Source organism: Rhineura floridana, chromosome 4 (assembly GCF_030035675.1).
Source record: "Rhineura floridana isolate rRhiFlo1 chromosome 4, rRhiFlo1.hap2, whole genome shotgun sequence".
Lineage (NCBI taxonomy): Eukaryota > Metazoa > Chordata > Lepidosauria > Squamata > Rhineuridae > Rhineura > Rhineura floridana.
The window spans coordinates 144,807,326-144,827,873 of NC_084483.1; the positions used below are offsets into that span (position 1 = coordinate 144,807,326).

General features: G+C 41.6%; 1 protein-coding gene across 1 annotated transcript; it reads right to left on the minus strand.

Moving 5' to 3' along the window:
- Positions 1-1,384: 1,384 nt before the first annotated feature.
- Positions 1,385-18,817, minus strand: QPCT (glutaminyl-peptide cyclotransferase). The gene is made up of 7 exons (XM_061624662.1): positions 18,379-18,817; positions 11,233-11,379; positions 6,588-6,869; positions 6,319-6,498; positions 4,597-4,696; positions 3,472-3,588; positions 1,385-1,573 (listed from the first exon to the last, which is right to left on the minus strand). Exons 1-7 carry the CDS (start codon positions 18,493-18,495, stop codon positions 1,428-1,430), a joined length of 1,089 nt encoding a protein of 362 aa, XP_061480646.1. The 5' UTR covers positions 18,496-18,817; the 3' UTR covers positions 1,385-1,427.
- Positions 18,818-20,548: the final 1,731 nt, after the last annotated feature.

Here is a 20,548-nt window from a genome sequence, read left to right on the forward strand (position 1 = left end):
TCCAAGTACTGAGAAGTGGCTGCTGTATAAACTAGATTGAAGGAAGGAGGTAGGGAGTGAGTGCAGTGGAGACAGACACTGCATCTTAATGGTGGAATATTGAATGTGTGGTGTGAGAGCCTGTGTGGTGTAGTGGTTAAGGTGTTGGACTACGAGCTGGGAGACCAGGGTTTGAATCCCCACACAGCCATGAAGCTCACTGGATGACGTTGGGCCAGTCACTGCCTCTCAGCCTCAGAGGAAGGCAATGGTAAAGCACCTCTGAATACCACTTACCATGAAAACCTTATTCACCATAAGTCGGGATCAACTTGAAGGCAGTCCATTTCCATTTTTCATGGGGAAGGGGGACGGGAATTGGCAATCGATCGAGCCAATCAGATGTTGATGCTTTAGGTATAGCAGCCAAACCATTATTTTGCACTGGTACAACTAAAGCACGGTTATGAGATGGTATTGCAAGATGAAATTAGCAAGATACCACATTGATGAATATGTTGTACTTTCAAAAGGATAGAAAAATGGAGCCTGAAAATGTCTACACTCAAACTCAGGGTGACTTCATATAATTAGCAGTATTCAGTTAGGCACCAAGCAATCCTTGCATCTATGATTTACCTCCAAGCTTGAATTCCATTGTTGAATAATCGCCTATGGAGGTAACAGTGAAATGGGATGACCCTTCACTAAACAAATGATTGTAGGGTCATACATTCAGGGCATCATGTGCTAACATTATGATTTAATATAGGCCATATTTCTCCCACTGTATATGTAATCCAGGCACAGGGACTCTTTAAAAACCCCACTAGTATCCATTTTTAGACACAAGCTATGGCACAGTAGATGGAAATTTATATTGGAACCTCAAACTAGAACAGTTCATGAGTTTCATCTGGACTACAGAATATTGAAAGAAATAACCCACAAGTATAGATTCCTCTCTATCTTCTATGCATATATCCTAGTGAACTGCATGTTAAGTGTGCTGTAAATTCTTATATCTGGATTTTAAAGGAAATAGAGCTTTCTCAATTCTTTGGAATGTTGCTGCAGCCAAAATTATGGAATACTGAATATCACTGTGTAGCATAATGAAACTAAGACTTTCCATTTATTTCTTCCCAAATGAAAGATAGATTGTGTTTAATTAATGTTTGTTTCTCCTTTTATTAGAACAGTTTGGTATAAATGGATGCTTTTTTCACAGAGCTATAATTTGCCTTATACTTCATGTATGTGTGTATATATAGTACTGTTAAGCCTTGAGGGATTTCCTTTCCGTTTTCGTCTAAGGTGCAAAGAGTAAAAAGCAGGATATGTTATTCCTATAGTATACTAAAGCCTATCTTTGGAAGCAACCAAAGAGGAACTAGCAATAGTATTTAAAACAGAGCAGCCATTTAGTGAGTACCAAAAGTGGGTCATCACAGATTAAGATATTCCATCACAAACATTTGCAGAATTTTGATGAGGTTGTCAATGGTAGGCATGTCAAGATTTTCTTCATTGTCTTCCATGGTATGCCACACTCTAGGGAAAGGAGATGGGATCAGATGTAGAACTGGAACCCCTGGTGGGAAAAGACAACAAAATGTTGAGGACATTATCAAACTTGTTTGTTTGCATGTTTAATTTTTTAATTTTTATTTATTAATTTTATATCCCACCCTTCTTCCCAGTAGGAGCCAAGGATTACTTTACTTCCGGGCTGTGTTACATGGTATATAAATCGATGGCACTGTAGTGTTATATTCTAGGCAACTACTTATTTCTTCTAGTGAGTTTTAGATCAGAAGTGATTCCAAAGTTCACTGGTAAGAGGTTAAAAAATTAAATGGGCAATAAGTTAAGGTCTGAGACTTCGGTAATTATGGTTTTAGGCCAGTGCTTTTTAAATATTTAAACATTTCACAGTGGGATCCACTTGTACACTCAGTCCACCTTTCAAGCCCTGTTTTCCCCTATACAACAGAATAAACAAGAATATCACAACATTAGTTAACCCTGAATATGTTTATATTTTAATGTTAATATGGCTATCCATAGATCCCTGCCTTAACATCTGTTCTGCTAATTGCCCCAAGTCCTTATCTTTCAGACTTTGATGCCAGAAATGAGCTGTGAATAGAGAGAAGCATTTGGAGCAATGGACTGAGGGGAAGTAAAGTTCAATGCCCCTTGCCCACTCTCACTTTATAGGTGCAGGGGATCACCACATGAAAACAATGGCTTCCATCATATCACCTAGTGTTTCATTCACACTTCCTTTTATATTTATATAGGTCCTATATAAAGCCTCTCCCATCTGTCCCGGCATTACCATCTGGACTGACATTGCTCCCTCCCCCTGCTCACCAGATTAATCCTGTGGTGGACGAAGGAAGGGTGGATCTGCATACTATGTGTGCTCCTGCTCTGGTATGTGATATGTATATGGCATTTGTGTCTGCTAGCCAGCTGTAGAGCATACAGCTGCCAGAGGAGTTGGAAGGTTGCAATGTGGCCCTTAGGGCCAGAAATGTTAGCCATCCCTGAATGAAAGGGATACCATGTAGGCTGACACCTGCAAGTATTAATAACAGCCTCCTTCCTTAAGTATCTTCCATTGCTGCTAGAAAGATACCTACAAACAGAGCTGTCAGCCAATTAAAACAAATGATTGGTAAATTACTGAATAATGGATACATAATCATTGACTTAAGACTAATTACTTGATTTAGGCTTAAATAAATGTGCATGTTACCAAAACATTAACAGAAACGCCTTGTTTAAGGAAGCATAAAGCAACTTAATGATCAGCTATCTCTCAAAGTAAATATTACAAGGTACTATCAGTTTGAAGTAGTTTCCTGCTTGTGTGACTTGTGTGCCAACTTTTGTACCCTAGCCTCATCAAAGGCTATCAATGGCTACTAGCCAGGATGGCTGTGTTCTACTTGCAGCATCAGAGGCAGTACGCCACTAAATACCAGTTGCTGGGAATCGCAAGTAGGGAGTGCACTGTTGCACTTAGGACCTTCTTGTGGGCTTCCCATAGGTATCTGGTTGGCCACTGTGAGAGCAGGATGCTGGACAAGACAGGCCTTTGGCTTGCTCCCCCAGGTCTTTCCTTATGTTTACTGCCAGCTCACACAGAGTTGGTTTGTGGTGATGTTAAAAATTGGGAGCTTCCATCTGTGGTGCACAGGTTGCCTGAGTCACTTCCCACAGTCAGGGGTCACCAAGGGTTGGGAGGAGGGAGGGAAAGGTAATCACCACCAAGCTTGGCATTCCTGTGACCTGGCCCTAAAATAAGTAACTTGATTCATTTTGGATCCACGATGCTTGAAAAGTCAGCCCACTTGCTTCATTGTTTACAACACTGTTTGGCTGGGGACAAAATTAACTTCCTGGCATGTATGTTGTTCCATTGCTTTAATGTATGTCCTTGTATGCCAGCTAGAAAACATTTTGTAAAAGGTTTCATACCTCTTCGTAAAAACGGGACATGGTCATCCTCTACTGGATGTCTTCGTAAGTCACTCCGGAAATAAGTCCTTTCAGGAGCATAGTTCTTTAGCAAACCCAAATCATGAAGGTTTTGTTCTGCAGGTTTTTTAATTAAAAAAAAAATTAGTCAGTGAATGGCGATACTTTTTTAACGCAAAGACCCCAAGCCTGATGAATACATCATTTTCATCACCCTTCACTACCCCTGGGGTCCTGACATGTTGTTGGACTACACCATCCCCGACCATGGACCATGCTAACTAGAGATGACGGGGAAGGCAGTCTAATAACATCTGAAGATGCAAGAATGGGGAAGGCTGACTTTGACACAGTTCCTCCCATAATTTCATACAATACCTTGTGAATGGTACAGTCCCATTTGCTATGATTGCTATCATTGCAGGGTTAGTGAACCTGTGGCCCTCTAGATGTTGTTAGGCTTCAACTCTCAATATCCTTGACTATTGGCCATGCTGGCTGGGGCTAATGGGAGCTTAAGGCCACGTGTAAATCAGGGATGGGGAATCATAGTCCAGAAAAAAAACCCAACTACTCAGGTTGGGCTTCTCCCAAAAAGTATTGCTAAATGTTGACTAGTTAGTAGCCATGTTAGCAGTTAACCATTTGGGTAATATGTACTTAAAAGAGGGGGGTCTGGATGGCTGAAAAAGAAAGTCAGAACCTGGCTGTTTTCTTCAGGCATTTATGAATTGTTAACTCTACTGTGATAAGGGAATCAGCTGCTCTGTGTTTTAAGGTGGTGGTTTATTGTTTCAGCTGCTTTTTTATGAATGAATTGGTTGATTTTAAATGTATTCTTGCATCCCACCCTGAGATCAACTTGAGTTATAAATATTTTAATAAATAAAATATGAGACTAGTTACAATTTGATGTGTTAATAGTGTAATCAGAAAGGATTTTTCTCATTGAGATTCTGCCTCAAGGCAAAAATGATGGCCATACACAGAGTTGTAAAATGCTGAGAACATCAAGGATTTAACTACGTCAAGAATTTAACTCCTGCACACACAACTAGCAGAGCTCAGAGCTCCTACTATGACAACTATTTTTTAAGCTGTTATGCTTTGCATAGTTGATCTTACCAATAGCTTCCAGTCTCCCCAACCACCGAGCTGTGTTCAGAAAGTAAATGGGAAAAGTTGGGTTCCGAGCTCCAATTAAATCCAGTAAGACAAAAAGATCCTATGAGGAATCAGTAAAAAAATAAGCCTTTTAAATGTCACCTGTACAGCCCTATAGATATGTTGTAGTGACTGACCAAAATCAGTGAGCACTGACAGATCCAGACAAATTTTATGAATGTCCTGCTCATTGACCATACACTGACAATCCTATTAAGGCTGTAGTCCTATACATACTCTGAGTGAGCTCAGTAGGGTTTACTTCTGAGTCAACACTGACAGGATTGACTATTAGCTTTCCGTGGTGCATCTGAGTTTTTGAACAGTCACAAAATTAAGGCATCTAGGCATGTCAACATTCACACATAAATAACAACTATCACAAAATTTCATTTATTTAACAAATACACCATGATTACTGAAAACGCTAGTAAAAATGAATGGAAGGTCTAACTTCTTTCTCTTTATTCTTCTAAGGAACTGAGAATTTCTTGTTTTGATGGCTAGAACACTGGTTCCCAAACTTTTTTTCCCATAGACCACTTAATGATTTTTCTGCCTGTTGTAGCAATTGTAATGCACTACGCTAGATACTGTACGATTTTTCATTGTATTTTTATAGACATGCCACAGACCCTCTGAATGAATCTCATGGACAACTGGTGGTCCACAGACCATAGTTTGGGAACCCCTGGGCTACTAGAATAAATAGTGGAGGTGATAATGTTTCTTTATACAAGGATCAGTTGAAAGAAAAATTACAATACGGCCCTCAGAAATAGAATGGCCCAGATGATGGCAATCAGTTACATATAACAAAGAAATAGGAAACTTGTCTCCGATATTCCTTTTTTAGCTGAAATGGTCCATGGGTGGTCCCAAGCAATGAGGTGTAAGAGTCATCTTAACGGCATGCAGTTATCCTCCCTCTTAGAGTTACCAGTCTTATTCCCCCTGCCCCATACTCCATAAAACCGTGTGTCCCTAGTTTTACTTGCCTTGCCTTTGTTATATTGTGGGTTCTGAGATTCTACTCTCACAACCTCCTAGTAACCCTGAGCATTGATCAAATGATGAGCACGTGTTTTGGGGGCTTCACAAGCATGAGTGCTGGAAACATGGGAGGTTGTAAAATGAGCACAGATTCATGGGCTTCCATGGCAACTCCCTGGTTCTGTGCTAGGCCATATTGTACATCCTGCAATGTGACCACACCCATTCACATTTTTAGACATCCATTGTGAACAGCTGCTCATATAGGGCCAAATAGCTGCTTACTGCTAATCAAAACAAGGGCTTAAGCCATTCAATTAATTCCAGTGAGAGAGTTAGTTGCATACTTAACTGCCTCCCTTCAAAATCAAGGAGACTTCAAAATGCTTAATTTTGGCTAGACTGAACCAATATGTCATGCTAATTTAAACTAAACTGAGGTCTACATCCCTTAATCATATCCATCTAAAGAGTGCAATATACTTTTCTGCCTCTATTTAGCTCATATTCTTCTCTGAGAGGCTTTTTCTGGTACTGCTTCAAAATATTTCAGTCAGTTGCACCAATGAGATACCTGTATCAGACAAAATATTTCACTACCACCCCCAAATCAGATCTGTTGCCTAGGTCAGTTACTTTAGTGCATGTGCCCCACCCTCTTCCTTCTCTCTTCATAAAGTTCTCACTTACAATGCCCTGAATCTGATTTGTATGTGTGGCACCTGGAGGATGAGGTGTAGATGCCATTTTCTGGGCCAAGTGCCGAGAGCCATACAGAGAATCTGAAGGGGACCATCGAACAAAGGCTTCTTCACCATCAAAGAAAATGAGCTGCAGGGAGAGATCTGGCCTGGCACTTGAGCTCGTCTTCTGTGGAATGAAGGAAACAAAATGGAATGTCAAACACCATGCCAAGGGTCATGGTGAAGGCAGCACCAAATACAGAGAAAACTCAATACCTTCAGAGAGTGAAGCTGTCTGTCCAAGGAACGTGCCAATTCTAACATCATAGCACAGGGCACAGCTGAGTCAGTGGCTCCAACAAACACTTTGCCATCCAACTGTGGTGGAAAGTATTTTGAATCATAATGGCAAGCAAGCACCAAATGGCGCTTGGCAAGGGGATTGAGGGTGCTGATGATATTTGAAAATGTGCGGTATCCATAAGGAGTATGACTCTGAAACGTGTGTTCTTCAACCACCCATCCAGCCTGTAGTCCTTGCAAACGGTGCTTGATATGCTGAAATATATATAGCCACAAGGCAAAGGGGATTAACATTTCTTATTGTCAAGCAAAACTGTATATATCAACTCAGCACAAGCTAGAAAACTGCCTAGAAAACCTTACTATTCTCCACTTAACACTGGAAGAATATCCATTCATGGGTGATATCCAATGTTAGTCATACTCAGATGAGACTCATTAAAATAAATGAACTCAAGTCCATTGGTTCTAATGTGTCTACTGTGAGTATGACTAACACCTAGGGCTTTCCTATCAACACTTCATTTTTCTTAGTGACAAGAAAGCCCAAGGACTGGTTGATGAAGCATGGTGTGTATGTGCTCTACTTCAGATTGGGTTGCTATATAAGAGGAGGCGAATTTTGGAGTGAGAATCTAAACACCACACCTTTCCATTATTAAGAAAGCCATTCCCCTATAAAATAACTCTTAGGTACATAGGAAGCTGCCTCATACAGATTCAGCCTAATGGTCCATCTAGCTCAGTATTGTCTACACTGACTGGCTATGGCTTTCCAGGGTTTAAGGTATAAATCTTTGCCCAGTCCTACCTGGAGATGTCAGGGACTGAACCTAGGATCTTCGGCATGCCATACAAATGCTCTACCACTGAGCTACAACTCTTCCCGAAGGCCAACAGGATACTGTATACGCATGCAACATCATTTTGGAGATTCTATTCCTTCCCACCACAAGTGATAACTAGGAACAGGGTGCACCAGAGAGGCATGTGTGTGAGTGGGCCAGACAAAAGGCTATGGCAACTCTGAATAACCAAAAAGTTATGGCTAGCCCCGAACAAGAGTGCGCACACACCTACATGTTCTTAAGTGCAAAAGCCATGGAAGCCCTTAAAAGTGTGAAGGAATTGAACATTTGTCATTCAATAAATCCAGCTGGAAATGTAAAGAATACTTATGAAGGTGTGAAGTAAAGGGAATTTCAGCTATTGTGTATTGGGGTTTTGGTTGTAAAATGGTTGCTTTTTGCTTTAAAGTAGGGATAGCTAATGTGGTGTCCTCCAGATGTTGTTGGACTCCATCTTCCATCTGCCCCAGCCAGCATGGCCAATAGCAACACCTAGAGGGCTCCACATTGTCTATCCCTAAAGGCTCAAGTGCATGAGAGGGTGAAAAATTCATAGGAAAATGGGCTGAAACACTTAAGAGAGCTGGAACACAGAAAAGTGTTAAAGAGCACCACTGGGTGCCACAGGAGGAAAGGACCATGAAGGGACCTAGAAGCTGAACTGAGAGATGAGCATTTATATTGTTGTGGTCAGGGAAGCATCTAGAATAGGGATAGCTGGATATGTTTATTTCTATTTAATTTTTATTTGATCTTACAGGTAACTACCAAACTATAAAAGTAGCTTCTCCCCCCCTCCCCCAAAAAGTAATGTTCTCAAAACTTGTTGCTTTACTGAAACCTTAATTAAAACCATTGTCTGTTTTGGAAAAATTGGGTCTGAGGCCTTGTTATTCACTCATCAATGTATCATAACACTGCACTTTAGTGGAAGTACATTGGACCAGTTGAAGTCCAGAAGGTTAAAGTGCTGTTTAGTGGGGGCAGCTGGAGAGAAATAAAGGTATCCACTTGGGGGCAATGGTGAAGTGAAGAAGATGGAGTATTTGGCTGGCTTGCCTTCTTTTCCTCTCACATGTAGGCTACAGTCTGTGCTGTCTGACACAGAAGGCAATCAGTTCTGGACCCTAGCTACTGTCAGTTAATGACATTTAATTGTCCCCCATTGATGTTTCCTTAGCAACATTTCTCATCTGCTTAGAAATGGTCCCTGTGGCACATTTAATGTCATTGGAATCAAGGTTTAACAGGCCCTCCAGTATCCTATGTGACACACTGATACTCATCCATAAGAATCATGTCATACAAATTAAAAGAGATGTGACTAAAGGACAGTTATTTATTCAGAAGGATACACATTGTTACTTCCGTGAAATCAAACCAACAAATAAGAAATCTTCCATTCAATGCTTACGAAAATAAAATCCTCAAAATCTGTAATTAAATAAGACAGACTACTGGCAATGAGCAGAAGATTAACAATATGGCCCTCTGTACATTTACTAGGGGAGAAACCCCCCAAAAGCAGAGCTTGGAAAAGTTACTTTTTTGAACTACAGCTCCCATCAGCCTAATCCAGTGGCCAGGTTGCCTAGGGCTGATGGGAGTTGTAGTTCAAAAAAGTAACTTTTCCAAGCTCTGCCCAAAAGTCACATTTAAGTCCAAAGTCCAGAGAAGGTGCCTGGTATAATGCCATCTCCAAAATTAAACAGATCAAGGACTGAGCAGCATTTTTGATGGGATGTCACCCTTGCACACACCTCAGAGATTATTGAAAAAACAACAGAATACAAATAAAATCAAATATAAGAGGGAAAACCCCTGTTATATTATAACCTCTACAAGGCAATAGATCACCCATCTTAGGGTGGGGACTGATCTCTCTCTCTCTCTCTCTCTCTCTCTCTCTCACACACACACACTCACACACACACACACACACACCCCTAACCCCCCTACCTCCGGGCAAGCCCAATTTCCATGTCAATTGTAGAATGTAATATTGTAATGTAATGTAACAGGAAGTTTTTACTTTCAGATATTGTTCTTCTCCCACAGCAGTACAGGTTCTTGCCTGAACATGCCTAATGGCTGCTGTGCCAGAGTTGTCACTGTTTTCTTTGTTTAGGCTATCTGCCAGTAAATCTCCTAGGAAACTACAGAACCAGCTGCAAGATACACTCTTTCAAACAGGCTCCCTCTCCCCCCTGCACCCCCCCTTCATCAATTGCAGATAATTAAACTCACCTGTATTCAGGTTCCAGCTGGACCAAAATGCCTCACCATATTCAATTGATAAATGCTCAGTTGTTGTCACATGCTCTGTGCCACTTCATGCAACTTCCTTCAAAGATGTACTTACACTGAATTTCTGATTTTCCCAATATGCGATATAGCTATTTTTTTTGTAGATGGAGAATACAGCTCTTCCCCCAGGTAGCACATTAGTTGTTATTAGCTAGATTTATCTATGATGTCACTAGTGATGATAACAAAATTTGTCGGAATAGGCAAATGTTGCATGTTCACTTGGGGGGGGATATTTGGGAAATATCCCATGTACCTGTTCACCATGATGTAACTTCCTTATGGGTGGGGTTAGTTACCTGGTTTCCTCCTTCCCTTGTCCTGGAGGATTTTTTGAATATTCTCCATTGCTGATCAACCCACCATTGAGAGAGGCCGCATGGCAAATGATGCTCTCTGCTGAGAGCATCAATACCAAACACCAAAAATGAACTGAGACTTCTATTTTCTTTCATCTAAGCTACAGCCTATGTTTCTAACATATGAGGAGGTTGTGAGTAAATGTTTTTATCTTTTACCTAAGAAGATTGTGTCTGTTGTTATTTATATAGAGAAAGGTGGGGCTGGTTACATTCTCACTCTGCTGCTTGTGTTTTTATATCTCTGCTAAGAAATAGGACCAACCAAATTAGTTCTTATTTCTCTCTGGTATTTTTATAATACCGAACAAAATTCCCTCCCTCCATCCTTTAATTCTGTAATTAAAAAAAAGTCTTTCCTCTATGACCGCATGTTTTCTACAGCACACTAATTCAGTGTTCCCTCTCTTTACTGAACTGCCCTGCCATCTTAGGAAATGCGGTTTCAAAACTGACATTTGTCCTCACTCAGCACTGTTTGCTAGGTTTCTTCTGGTGGTGAAAACAGCAGTGTGGCTTTATTCCCCCTAAGACTAAACAATCGCTTTCCAGTTTATTGTTTGGGATATTATGTTACTGGTGCTAGACTGGAGATAGTAGGATTACAGCATTAAGGATATTGAGAGAAAGAGAGGGGGAGAGGCTTTTAGTGACTACAAGCTTGGATGGCTAAGTTCTATCTCCACGATCAGAGACAGTATGCCTCTGAATACCAGTTGCTGGGGGAATCACAAGTGGGAGTGCACTGTTGCATTCAGGACCTGCTTGCAGGCTTCTCTGAGCCATCTGGTTGGCCACTGTGAGAACAGAATGTTGGACTAGATTGACCTTTGGCTGGATCCAGCAGGGCTCTTCCTGTGTTCCTAGTGAGTCAGAGGGCTCTTACACTGCTGGAAGCGAAGAGGGAGATTCTGGTTGTGAGCTGTGACATATACTGTATCAGGGTGTTAAAACAGACCATCATATGGAGCAATTTACTGAAAACTGGTGCCAGCCAGTATACTTAGAACTAGGAGATGGAGGGTTAGATGGTTCTGGAAAACAAAAAGGGAAGGATTATTACAGACATCAGCATGGATTACATTTTCAGCTTTTCTGTCTCACCTGACGCACAGCATAACTGCCAGGTGATCCTGGATATCTCTCAATCAGTATCGGGTGCAGGTCATTTTGCCGCATTTGATTGACATCTGTGTGCCCAGCAACTTGTCGGATGATAGTTGCATTTAAAATGGTTGGACGGTGGGAGTACTGTGGAAGGAATCGGAGGCAAGACTGTGATAATGGGCTACCATAGGAAATGTGGCTATAATGTTTTCTAACTGCTAGTAGTGAAAGAACTCTTTCTTTAATTAAAAATACTCATTGCCTGCTTTTTGTGAATTAATCATCCAAAGCACCTAACAATGGGGGGGGAATAGAAACAAATCAGATAATAATGGCTACATATAATGAGTTGGATCCAGACTTTGCTTTCAGCAGTAGAGAGAGAGTTGGGGATCCTCCAGAATGGTATAGGTGGTGGTCCTGGGGGTTGCATGGTTAGGGGAAATCAGCAAAAATTCTCTTTGTCCTCTGCCAGCAACATCTCTCATGGGACCATAAACCTTCTGTGGACAGAAAAATATGGATCCAACCCATTGTGTCAGATTTTGGGATATCTGTATCAAGAAAGACAGGCCATGCAAACGTGTAAATACAAGAAAACGTAGGATACAATGCTGCATACAATCAATCCCAGGCTGCCTACAAAGCATAGTTAAACACATAGCTTCTTCCAGAGAATCCTGGGAACTGTAGTTTACCTCTCACAGAGCTACAGTTCTCAGCACCCTTAACAAACTACAGTTCTCAGGATTCTTTGGGAAAGTCATGTGCTTTAAATGTACTTTAAATGCATGGAGTGTACACTGCCCGTAGGTGGTCTGCCTACACACCCACCACAGCCTTGTGGAAACTGCTTCCTCATGGCATGAATCCACATGGCAACTGTAAGTGTGTGAATATCAGACCCAGTCCCACCCAGTCACCACCCAGTCACCACCCAGTCACCTCCTTCTGGGTGAGATGGCAATGACTGCACGGGAAAGACCCACACAATCAGTACCACCCATACAATTCTAGAATTATTTACACATATTCCAGAGCCACATAGCATTGCTCTACAGGGAAGTCCCCACCCCCACCCACCCCATATCTATAGCTGTGCATGAAGTGGGCTGTGAATTTACCATTCTCTGCAAAGACTATCAGTTTCACATATGGCAAATTTTGGTACACATGAAGGGATTGACTCAAGTTAGAAATCACCATGAGAATAAATATCAAAACACCAATCAAAGATTGGTGGTCCATCTCTTTTGGTCCTCAATTTTTTTCCCAACTGCCTGTCATGCAAAGTATGGCAATCTTAAATAATAAACTCTAATAATGATGATCTTATTGGTAGATTAATTACTTGCACAAACATTCGTTTCCTGTTACTTTGCTCCACTGTGTCACAAGTACCACCAGCCATGGGCTGACTTTTAAAGGGTGGTGCATGTGCAACAATGTCCTAATTCATCTGGCACCTCTGAAAGCTAAGTAGAATTTCAACATTAGGGAATGCCGATGGTATGGCAAGGGTGGGGCCAAGTCATAGCATATGGGGAAGTTAAGAAGGATGGTAAGGAAATGATCAGGCTATGCATATTGCTGAGGCAAATAAGCATGCACATATGTCTATGTTGTGAAAAGTGTGAATACACCACAGTGTGTTCTAATAGACATTGGAATGTATACATCATGTCGTATTCTTGTAATTAGGGAATCTTTGTCTCTGTCTGTTACAAATGTCTGCTTTCTAGCTTTCCTAGCCATTTTGGAACATACTGTGAGTTCCCTGTTTTGCAGTTATATGCAAGTGTCTCATTTTCAGATTTGTATCATGATTGAGTAGACTTGGAAACTCACATGTGTCAAATTTAAGCTCTGGCTCTTGAGGAAGTGTCCCAATAATTTCAGTATCCCTGTTTGTGGGTCCTCAGTGTGCATGTATAGATGCATAATATAATTTGAGAGGTACAAAGCTATGCAAATAGTTTGGTGGAGAAGCCTTCCAGATCAGGGATGCCGCTCAACGAGATCAGCCTCAGAAGACCTTCTCTCGATCCCATCGGTTAAAACAGCTAGACTGGTGAGGACTAGAGAGAGGGCTGTTTCAATAGTGGCCCCCACCCTGTGGAACTCTCTCCCAAATGATCTCCGCCATGCCCCTTCTATGATGAGCTTCCGCCGGGCCTTGAAGACCTGGCTCTTCAGGCAGGCTTTTGGGGTGGGTTAGGTTTTTACTGTTATGGTTTTAAATTTTAACGTTTTAATGTATTGTTTTTTTATCTTGTACGTCGCCCTGAGTGGCTGGACAACCAGCCAGATGGGCGACTAATAAATTTAATAAATAAATAAACAAAAAGGTGACTCTAAAAGGCTGGGGGGTATTTGTTTATTTCCATCGTCTTGTTTTCTTAATGTTTAGCATGATCTGTTTAGTATTATACCTAAATTATAGCCTTCTTGAAGTATGAATCATAGAAAGCATTATGCATCTTAGCCAGCAGGGCTCTATGAACCAAAGTGAGATTAGAGTGCTTGTAGGAAATAAAAATAAAATAACACTTGGCATGAAAATCAATAAAAGACATGGATGACAGCAATCTTCCTGATAGAACAGAACAAGCACTTACTAAAGCCAATCATTGCCATTATAAGACAAAATAGAGTAATGCTATAATCACGCTAATGCAGAACTAAACATTTTCTTTGGAAGTTCAATAGATAATTGAGAAATAGAATGACTAGGGTTGATCACTGATTAGAACAATAAAAGCAGGTCCATTAAAGCCAAACTTTTTACTGTTGCTGTTATACACGTCTGTAGTTTTGATAGCTTTAAAATGTTTTAAGATCCACCCCTTTTATAATTTTACTTCGTAAGACACCCCGAGGCCCCCTTTTGAGTGGAAGGGTAGGATGTGTGTGCATGCAGTATATTATATTCACATTATATCATTCATCTTGTTATATGTAGTTACATGGCTTTCTTATGGGTTTGTTTAAAACCAAAACCAAAAATAGCATCAATGGAAAACACGCTCCTAGACTGTTGCTTTTTTTTTTTTTTATGGGATTCAGTCACATACTGGCAAATTCAAGCTGCGCAATTATAGTTGATTGGGAGGCAGTGCTGGCTGGTAGCTCCATGTCATGCTGAAGCACCTTGGACAGCTCATTGAAAGTTCATACTAAAACCCAGAGTAGATTCCACTGCTCCACTGACATGGAGTCACCAGGCACTACTATTGGGATGTCTTGTGCAACAAACCCGCTTTCCCAAAAGTGCCGTCATTTTGTGATGCACTGCAAAGTGTGGGGTAACACTTGTTGGATGCAATGTCATCTAACTGGCCCATAAACCAATCAGGATGAATGCTCATGAAATAGCCACTGCTGTCTCACCTCCCTGCAACCAGTCAGGATGAATGCTCAATAGGCAAATCAGTTGGAAGTGCCCAGAGAACCAGAAAGGGAAAAGAAGAAGGAAGTGTAGAACTATAAAGCCCCTCTTCTTCCTCATTTGCTAACCAGCCTGCTCTCCATTGAAGTAGTTCCTTTCTTGTTAAAACAACAATAGCAAAACACTGTTGGGAGAAAACACACAACAGAGCATCACATGTGGCTTGGCCATTAGTCACTGTTTCACAAGCAGAAACAGTGACTGGTCTTGATGGAAGCAATGCAAGGTTTCATAATTCCCTAGAGTTAGAGAAAAGTAACAATTATAGGAAATTTAAGAAATGTTTATTTAGAAAGGACAAATGGAAGCTGTGAAAACATACAGGTTTCTTTTAAATATTCTTTCTGGCTTGGCTCGTCACACCCAGCCATTCATGTCTTCCTTCAGTACGCCCTTCAAGGTTTTAAAGACTCCTGATCTGGTCCCCTTGATGACCCTTTTCTAAGGTCATTATAACTTCAGTCAGGGGGTAACTACACATCACACTTGAATGTGTATAATAGCTGGGCTGTTTTGTTTTTAAAAAAAGATTTGGGAAGAGAAGAGAGATTTTAGAGCAAAGAAGCAGGATGTGTGGGAGAGTGAAGAGTGTTGCTTAACCCTTTCCATGCCTGCAGTTTTGCCACTTTAAAATCATTCCCCCATCTCTCCCCCACCCCCACCTTGCTGGGTTCAAAATACACCTTTGGTGGCTTTTGAGTAATGAAACAGCTGTCAGGAGAGGGTTTAAGCATCCTTTCTGCTCCATTCTAAATCCCTCTCCAAAGTTACTTGCATTGAAAAAGATGACATCAGGGCTCTGTTATATGCTGTAGCATGACTCTCTTGGGTTCTCACCTTGGAACACTGCAAGCTTTCTGTGTAGGCATGGACACTTAGAACTGACACACATTAATTCCAGTATGCTTAAACATCATGTTTATTTGCTTCTGCAAGGATAAATTCTGTGCCAAAAGTTATTTTTCTTCCTCCTTTGGCATAAATCCTAGACTGAATCTGTGCCCCCCTTGTACGCACCTTAATTTCACAACCTGACACAGCCATTAATTTTAATATATTTTGGTATTAGGAAGCTCTAGGTTGTCTTAAACTGGATGACCTATCTAGATCCAAAGAACAAGCAAAGAGGACAGCTGTTAATGTAGGCCATAATTGTCACAGATTTCAAGACAAAGATATCGCAAAAGCACAGTATTAGTAACCCTGTGGTAAAAAGGAGGAAATCCACATTTATGGTTCGACTATGATCTTGTAATAAGGAGGTTACAAATGCTATCTTGCTTGCAGAAGCCCTAAATCTGGGTTGGGGAACTTGCCCTCCAGATGTTCTGGACTACACCTTTCCCTGAACATTGGCCATGCTAGGTGGGGATGATGGGAGTTGGAGTCCAACAACATCTGGAAAGCCACAGGTTCCCTGTTATTGCTCTAAAGAGAGTTAATCAAGCCTGGGGCATGGTCCAACCCTAAACATGGATTTCCCCCTTTTTACCACAGGATTCCTAATACAGTAGGGCCCTGCTTTTCGGTGGCCCGCTTTTCGGCAGCCCGCTAATACGGCAGCTTTCAATTAGAGTAAGGCCCCACTCATACGGCACTTGTTCCGCTTTTACAGCATTTTTCGGGTGTTGGGCGCCATTCAATTGAATTAATTCCGCTTTTCGGCAGGGGTCTGGAACGTAACCTGCCGTACGCATGGGGCCCTATTTTACTGTGTTTTTGCAAGAAACTAGGGAGCGAGAAAACAGTTGGATGTCCTTAAAAACACAAGGCTTAAAGACACATCTGGGCTTTTTGTGACACACTAGTATTAGGCGTATAGTCCGCCATAGTTAAAAAGAATACAAATTTCCCCAGTGCCTTCAAAAGGATTTGGATTGTACCCAGGAGGCCTGATATCTCAGAGTCTAAGGGACTAATTTACATTTACATTATGCCATCAGAAAGAATGCTAACTAGACAGTAAACATGTAGCATTATTCGAATGTAATGTAATGCATTAATATAGTAGAACAGTACATATGTGTCTAAAGTTAATCTTTATACGTTAAGTTTGTATGAAGTTTCAAAACATGCTAATTGGCTACACGGAGTCCCTCCCCAAAACACAATGCAGTTTGTGTTAATTATGGAGCTTTGCACTCACATAACTGACTGGAACAGGCCTTCTACAACCACAGTTCATGACAGCTCACTGTATCTTCTAGAAGTCTTATCCAAAATGGTTCATAATGGTTATTATAGGGGGGAAAGCGTGCTTTGTAAAATACATAAGCAATCCTATGCAACATGGGTCCCCAACGTGATGGCCGTTGGCACCATAACACCACCAAACACCCTCTTGGTGCCTACTAAGGCCACCTGCTTCTCCTAATTTTTTATTTTTTGAATGGTAGTTTGGTTTTTCTTGTGTTGTTGGGCTGGCAGAGGTGGTGGAAGGTGCCTGTCTTTTGGCTCCCCTCCTCATGTTTTATTTGTTTTGCAGTATGTAGGTATTTTGTCCATTGATTCTGAGCATTGCCAGTTTTTCTTCTGTGACATGGGGATTTTGTGGGGCCAACAACAACTTCAATTTCAAAATGTGCTCCTGGGCTCAAAAAGGTTGAGGGCCCCTGCTATACCCACTTTCTTTGGAGAAAGCTTCATGGAACTCAGTAGGACTTACTTCAGAACAGACATGTATAGGATTGCCCTTTAAGGGTCTGTCTCCATCAACATGCATCTTGAAATACAGATAATGATAATCTGATCCATAGAACCCAAGATATCACATTGCTTATAACTCCTGCCTAGTTACAAAATCAACCACCATTTTAGATTTTGAGAAGATTAGAAATGCCTCCCTATCTTAATTTGAGATTCATGAGGTATCTGTTATCTACCAAGTTTGTGCTCTTATTGCAAAGTGCCCAATTCTGGCTTAGGAGTAATTCCCATTGAACTCATTGAGACTTCTGAGAATATGAAGAATTGGGCTGTTTCATATACATTGTAGGATACTGAAGTTGTATTTTGTTTTATTTATTTTGTATATTTGTACCTTGCTTTTCTTCCATCATGGTACTCAAGGCACACAAACAGCAGGGCAGTGTCCCATTGAGGTACCACCCAGACCAAGATCTGCTTAGCTTCAGAAAGGCTGGTGTATCATGCACCTTCAGACCATACCCTGCTTTGATTCGCTGAGCCTGTATCTAGTGTGCATTTTCTTGTCGTCCTTCCTACCCATCTTTTTGTGTGTCTTGAGAACTCTGCTTCGTGCCAAGATAACTAGGATGAGTAGGTGGCATTTACTTGTATATCACCCTACCAGATCAGCTGTTTTTCACTAGATCATCTGTCTTAAGGGTATTCAAACCCCCTTCTGAGAAATCCACATATAGAAACACACACAATAAGAGAAAAAATGAAATGCAAAAGCCATAATAATAGTAAAACATTACACAGAGCTCAGTCCTCCCAGGTACCCATATTATCGTCCTTTCCCTTCCTGCACATTTGCGCCAATGCTTTGCCATTAAGGAAGGAGAAATGATTGTGACTATTTTAAATCCTTCATTCCCCAAACCCAAGCGGAGAGGCCTGTGACCTCTTCCCACGCCAATTCTCTTCTTCCCTGTCATTCCCTTCCTTTACACACTGCATCCCCCCTCCCAAAAGGCAAAAAGGCAAGCAGAGGAAGGCCGTGGACCCACCTTTTCCTGAGTCCAGTCCACCCTGACACTCACAAGCTGAGGGAAAGAGGCCAGAGCTAGGGAGAGGGCCCAGGCCAGGCACAAGGATGCTGCAGCCTTGAAGCCTCCCCCGGCCATGCCTCTTCGGAAGCCGTTTCCTCTCCTACTGATGTGGCAAGGACTGAGGCTGCCAGTTCTTTCACTGAAGAGGAGATCTCTCTCTGTGCAGATAAGTGACAGCGCTAAAGAACTAGGCTGGAGGAGGAGGAGGGGGGAAAGGGGGCAGTGCTGGAGGACTGTGCAACCTCGCAGCTGGGCAAGCAGGCATGCAATGACTGGCTGCAGGCGATTCCCTCAGCAGCCTCTACCTTTGCATCTGCTTTAAGGAATCGGGTGCCTTTGGCTTCTATGCTTCCTATCTGTCTGCCCGGTCTACAGAAAAGAGAGAGAGATGTTTATTACATATACAGTCAATCCAGCTTCGCCTATCATTTCCTCAGGGAAGTGAATTTTATCCCTGGCACCACGTCAGCAACATCAGGAGGACAGCATATGACTAATCCCTCAACCTTGGGCAGCAGCCACAGCAGGATGGTCTCTCCCCTCCCTCGCTTCCTCTCCTCTTTCCCCAGAGAGACAGGGCAGCAGTACTGCTAGACAGAGGATGGCGTTTTTCATCAGCAAATGCCCAGCGAGGTCCACTTTGTGCATTTTTGTTTTTATTTGAAGACCTGGCTTTTCAGGCAGGCTTTTGGGGTGGGTTAGGTTCTTACTGTCTTTTAAATTTTTTAATTGTTTTATGTACTGTTTTTACCTTGTACGTCGCCCAGAGTGGCTGGACAACCAGCCAGATGGGCGACTCATAAATTTAATAATAAATAATAAAAATAAATAAATAAGTGGCAGAGAATCAAAGCATATTGTTTATTTCTATTGATAAGAGTGCCATTTTATTCAGTTTAGCCCCCAAGGGCTAGCATGAGTTTACAGATTTCTTTTGAAAGTCCCCTTATTTTAATCTACAGAAAGCTTAAGAGCCTGATTTAATTGTCCTTTAAAAAGAAAATGCACTGTTATGGTTACATTAAGCTTCTGCATGAGCCTTGTTAATACACTTATCTAAGGCTGCAATGCTGCGCATACGTATCTAGGAGTAACCCTCTGTGAACATACTGAGACTTACTTCCAAATAAATATACATAGGATTGTGTCATAAGTCTTTGCAAAGAAAAAGAATCTGTTTGATGGGTTGCATTGTGGCCTCTGTCTAGTTCCTTTCTCTGAGCCATAGCTCAGTGGCAGAGCACATTCCCTGAATGTTTAAAGTCCCAGGTTCTATCCCCAGCATCTCCAGGTAGGGCTGGGTGAGACTCCTGCCTGAAACCCTGGAGAATCACTGACAGTCAGCATAGAGTAGAGAATACTGAGCTAAACAGACTAGATCAGGTATAGAGAACCTCTGGTCCTCCAGATGTTGCTGAACTACAACTCCCATTATCCCTGGGCATTGGATATGCTTGCTGGGGATGATGGGAGCTATAGTTCAGCAACATCTGGAGGGCCAAATGTTCCTCACATCTGGACTAGATGGCCTGACTCAGTATAAGGCAGATTCCTATATTCCTATGATTTAGGGAACAAAGCTGGTAAGAAGGGCCTGGTTGGGACCAGGAGGGCACATGGATAGAAGGACAGTTCTGCCTCGCATCGCACAAACTTCCTTATCTTTCTTCCACTGAAGGCCAGATGATCCCTTTGCAGCTGGTCCTCCTTTGGTGAGGCAACCCAGGCATAATGGGTGATAGAGATTTGTTGGCAGGCCAACCTGAGGCAGAGGACAAAGTAGTTCATTACATACTTTAGAGATGGAAAAGGTTCACAAAAGGGCAGCCCAAATGGTCAAATGGTTGGAAGAACTCCCATGTGAAGAAAGGTTACAGCATTTGAGGATTTTAATTAGAGAAAAGGCAAGTAAAAGGAAACATGAAAAAGGAGCATAAAATTATGTATGGTGTGGAGAAAGAAAAGTTTTTCACCCTCTCTCAAAATACTAGTCCTTGGAGCCATCCTATGAAGCTGAAGTTATGAAGTTATATGTCTTCAAGTCAATTATGACTTATGGCCACCCTATGAATCTTTTTTTATATATATTCATAGGGTTTTCACGGTAAGAGGTATTTGCCTTCCTCTA

Excerpts from the sequence above, each read along its gene's own strand:
- QPCT (XM_061624662.1), bottom strand. The coding sequence starts at position 18,495 with ATGGCCGGGGGAGGCTTCAAGGCTGCAGCATCCTTGTGCCTGGCCTGG. Across the intron at positions 6,870-11,232 it reads GCAGTTATGCTGTGCGTCAG|CATATCAAGCACCGTTTGCA; the intron begins GTGAGACAGAAA and ends TATATATTTCAG. Across the intron at positions 4,697-6,318 it reads CAAATCAGATTCAGGGCATT|GATCTTTTTGTCTTACTGGA; the intron begins GTAAGTGAGAAC and ends GATTCCTCATAG.